The sequence below is a fragment of the Ceratina calcarata genome, unplaced genomic scaffold, assembly GCF_001652005.2.
Source record: "Ceratina calcarata isolate Rehan_Ccalc_2016 unplaced genomic scaffold, ASM165200v1 scaffold423.2, whole genome shotgun sequence".
Taxonomy (NCBI): Eukaryota; Metazoa; Arthropoda; class Insecta; order Hymenoptera; family Apidae; genus Ceratina; species Ceratina calcarata.
This window is the reverse complement of record NW_017165948.1, coordinates 79,653-82,915: the sequence shown is the minus strand read 5'-3', so window position 1 is coordinate 82,915 and position 3,263 is coordinate 79,653. Positions and strand designations below refer to the sequence as shown.

The 3,263-nt window shown below is 46.1% G+C and overlaps 1 protein-coding gene across 1 annotated transcript in view; it reads left to right on the top strand.

Annotated features, from left to right (window-relative positions):
• Positions 1-3,263, top strand: part of LOC108626647 (uncharacterized) — a gene marked incomplete at its 5' end in the record, with an annotated part of 17,371 nt that overhangs the window by 2,557 nt on the left and 11,551 nt on the right. The window contains one exon of the mRNA XM_018027440.2: positions 1,336-1,584. Within this exon, the coding sequence (XP_017882929.2) occupies positions 1,336-1,584 (249 nt within the window). The remainder of the gene's footprint in view (positions 1-1,335; positions 1,585-3,263) is intronic.

The window sequence follows — 3,263 nt, the reverse complement described above, 5'->3', positions numbered from 1 at the left end:
CTACAAGAAAGGTCGTATAGAATTTTTCCGTAAGTCCAACGGTTTAGGAGTAATTGAAGAGAAACGAAATTTTTTGTCAAAAGTTCGCTATTTCGACGCTGGGATGGTCGGATTTTATGAGTACCCATAAAATGCCAATTAATCATGCTTAACTTGTTACATACTCAAGTTAGAAGAAAAATACGACAAGAGAGAAAAAAAAAGCTGCACTTTGATCTCGTAAATAACCCAGAAAAAAAGTGATAAACTCTCGAAAAAAAGGTCATGTCGAATCGCCAGTGTTTTATGAACAAATTCCTAGGAAAATAATCATCATTCATGAACTTTAAAGAAGTGTTTTTACAAATTAACAATTTGCGAACGAACGCAAATGTCACGAGTTACAATGAAAAACATATGCATTCGCGGTAGAACATCTCTTAATCTGCGAGATGAATTTAGAATGAAGTCAGTCGAGGGAAGAGTACGACGCGTACAGCTTCGTCGAACGAGAGACGAGTACCAGATCGAACTAGCGCCGTGGAATTGCGTGATTTGAAACTAAATAATACGTAGATAAAATACTATACATATAGTTCGCACGCTTATACGCGTTAACATGATCGTCAAGATTCGTGTTCAGATTGCGCTACAATTAAATCGAGAACGAGTCACGCTCGCGTATACCTTTCATTGACAACGGTGTTCTTTCTCTTCCGCGTTTCTTCCCTTGTAGGGGTAAAGATCGTCATGGATCGAGGACTTTCCCTACTGTCAAGAAAGTTTCGTCGATGCTCTCTTATACAGGGTGTTTATTTTATATTGAACGACGATTCGATTCGCGATCGTCGCAAGGTTCGCCACTCGTCACGAGAGTGTTGGCCATCGCGGGAGGAACAATAAAAGATGGCAACATCGCGGTTTTATTACGAACTCTCATATCTTCCCGTCGGTCAATGTTCGATATGACGTGCACGTTCACGGAAGCGTGATCTTCGCCGTGAGCACTCCGGGAGATTAAGTTTGAAATATTTATGGCGCGTCGCTCTCAGAGACCTCGGTATCCTCGAAGAGGATCCGTTTAAATTATGCCATCTGAGCCGAGCGTTTCGTAGATAGGAGCAGGGATGGGATAATTTTTCTCGCACGGCTCGCTTCCCCTGTTTTTCGCCCGTATTTCGATCCCCACTACTATTCTCCTCACGTGCCTTCGCGAAGCGAACCCATCAAGTACCAGTCCCCACTATGGTCGCGTCATCCCCACTTTCCGACCGAGGGAAAAATTATCCCATCCCTGGATAGGAATAGCCCAAATGATAGATGGCGTGAAGAATTTTTGGTACTTGTACGTTTCAGCTGCGTCGTACCGTGGACCCGGAGAGGACGAGGACAAGGACTCGTACGCGGCTAGAATCGCGTTCACGGGGAACTCGCGAATCCTCGGACCAATCTGTATAGTCGTGGGCGCCTTGATGCTCGCCCTCGGCGTGTTCCTCTGCATGCTCACTAGAAGAGCGAGAAGAAGGGAACGCAGGGTCGGCTTCCATTGCCCGCTTCATGGGGACTTCTACCCGCAGAGTCCTGTGCAGGGTGCCAAGAAGCTCGGTAAGTCGCAATCCTTTCTCTATGCCCGTCCCGTTTCGTAGCTGCGATCGAACGACGGTCCATTTTCTGCCTAGAGAAATTAAACGCGCGTTCTCGCTAATTCGTTTGGACGTCGAATTATCGCACACGCGTTGGATAACATGGCGGTCGGTCAACGAGAGATAACTCACGTACGACGAGAATTTACATGATCATCAAAAATGAAAGCCTATTCNATATAATATATGGGTCATAAATAAATTGTTTTTAATGATTTTATAAGTGTCAGTAGTAACTGGCACATCCGCTGTAGTACCCGCATCTACCCTATGCGATGATCAACGAAAGCTGGTTAGACGTTCTCATTCCTCGAAGACGTTTCACAGTTTTCTAACGCGATGAAAAAGGGATCGGTCCGACCCATCTCGGGAAGCCTGTCGGAAACATTGGTTCGTCGCGACATGTTCCAGTTCGTGTCAATCGCTCTGAATTCGGAACGAGACTGGATCAGGGTCAGGGTAGCTAACTGGATCGTCGGAATTCAGGCTAATACGAGTCCATCGAATTGTTCTCGTCGGTCGGCCGGACGCGTTCCATGCGATCCCGTGGTGTCTTCATTGTTTCAATTCGATCCGCGTTTAATTTTTGACGGAGATCTGCATCATGTCGATCCGTGGCCAGTCGCTCTCGAACGAAATCGATGGATCGTCGGGAGATGAAATCGTATCGTGAAACGGATCGATGTCTGAAATGAAAGTCTGCCAAGAGTAGGCGAGATCTTTTGATCGTGTCAGGGGCACGAGGACTGCGCTTGAGTCACTGCAGGTCTTCCGTTTCGCGGATCAGCGGCGATCGTGCCAATTCGAGATGAACGTGGGACGAAAAAAGCTTCCTTTGAGCGAACCTATCAGGTCATCGATGTCTCCGCGCCATTTCATTCTCGCGTGCCCTGGGCGTAGGTAATTGGTCGCACCGAGTAAGTTCGATTCAATCCACGAATACGAACTTTGGTCGTGGATATGTCCGCAAATTTCCAATTCTATATGTCGAATGCACCAGTTTCAATTATGGACCAGATATCGAGAATCCGTTCGACGATGCAAGCCGGGTAATTCGAGTACCACGTATCGATGTCAGGGGCGGATTAAGCGGTAAGCGGACTAAACGACCACGTGGTGCCCCGGAGGCCTAAAAATATCTTCACTTAAAGATTTTAGAAATGACCGAAAAGGATCCGATCTTGTCCTGAAACGCGTAGCACGGAAGACGAAAGGGATGCGACCAACGAGCGAGTGTTTTATCGATCGACGATGTGACGACGGAACGCGAATAACGAGGCTTTGGATCGCGTTAGGACGGATTCGTTGATCCGTTGCCCGGCTTCGAGCGTAACGAGGCTTCTCTTCAAAACACGTCTCTGCGCTTCCAGGACAGGACGTAAATGCATAATACCTTGTTGAGAAGTCTTACGATCGGAACGTGCGGAACATGGGAAAACTCCGAGAACATAATTTTTGATATGTTTACGATTTTAAAATTCGCTCTGTTTTAATATGAAGCCTGATTGGTTAGAAATCCGAAATGGCCGACGAGTGGAAGCGTCCGTGATTAGTTGTTCAAATGGATGCGCAAAAACATGTTTTTACATCATGACAAAATGAATATTTTTCTTATAAAGTAATCCTTGAGCATTAATTAAA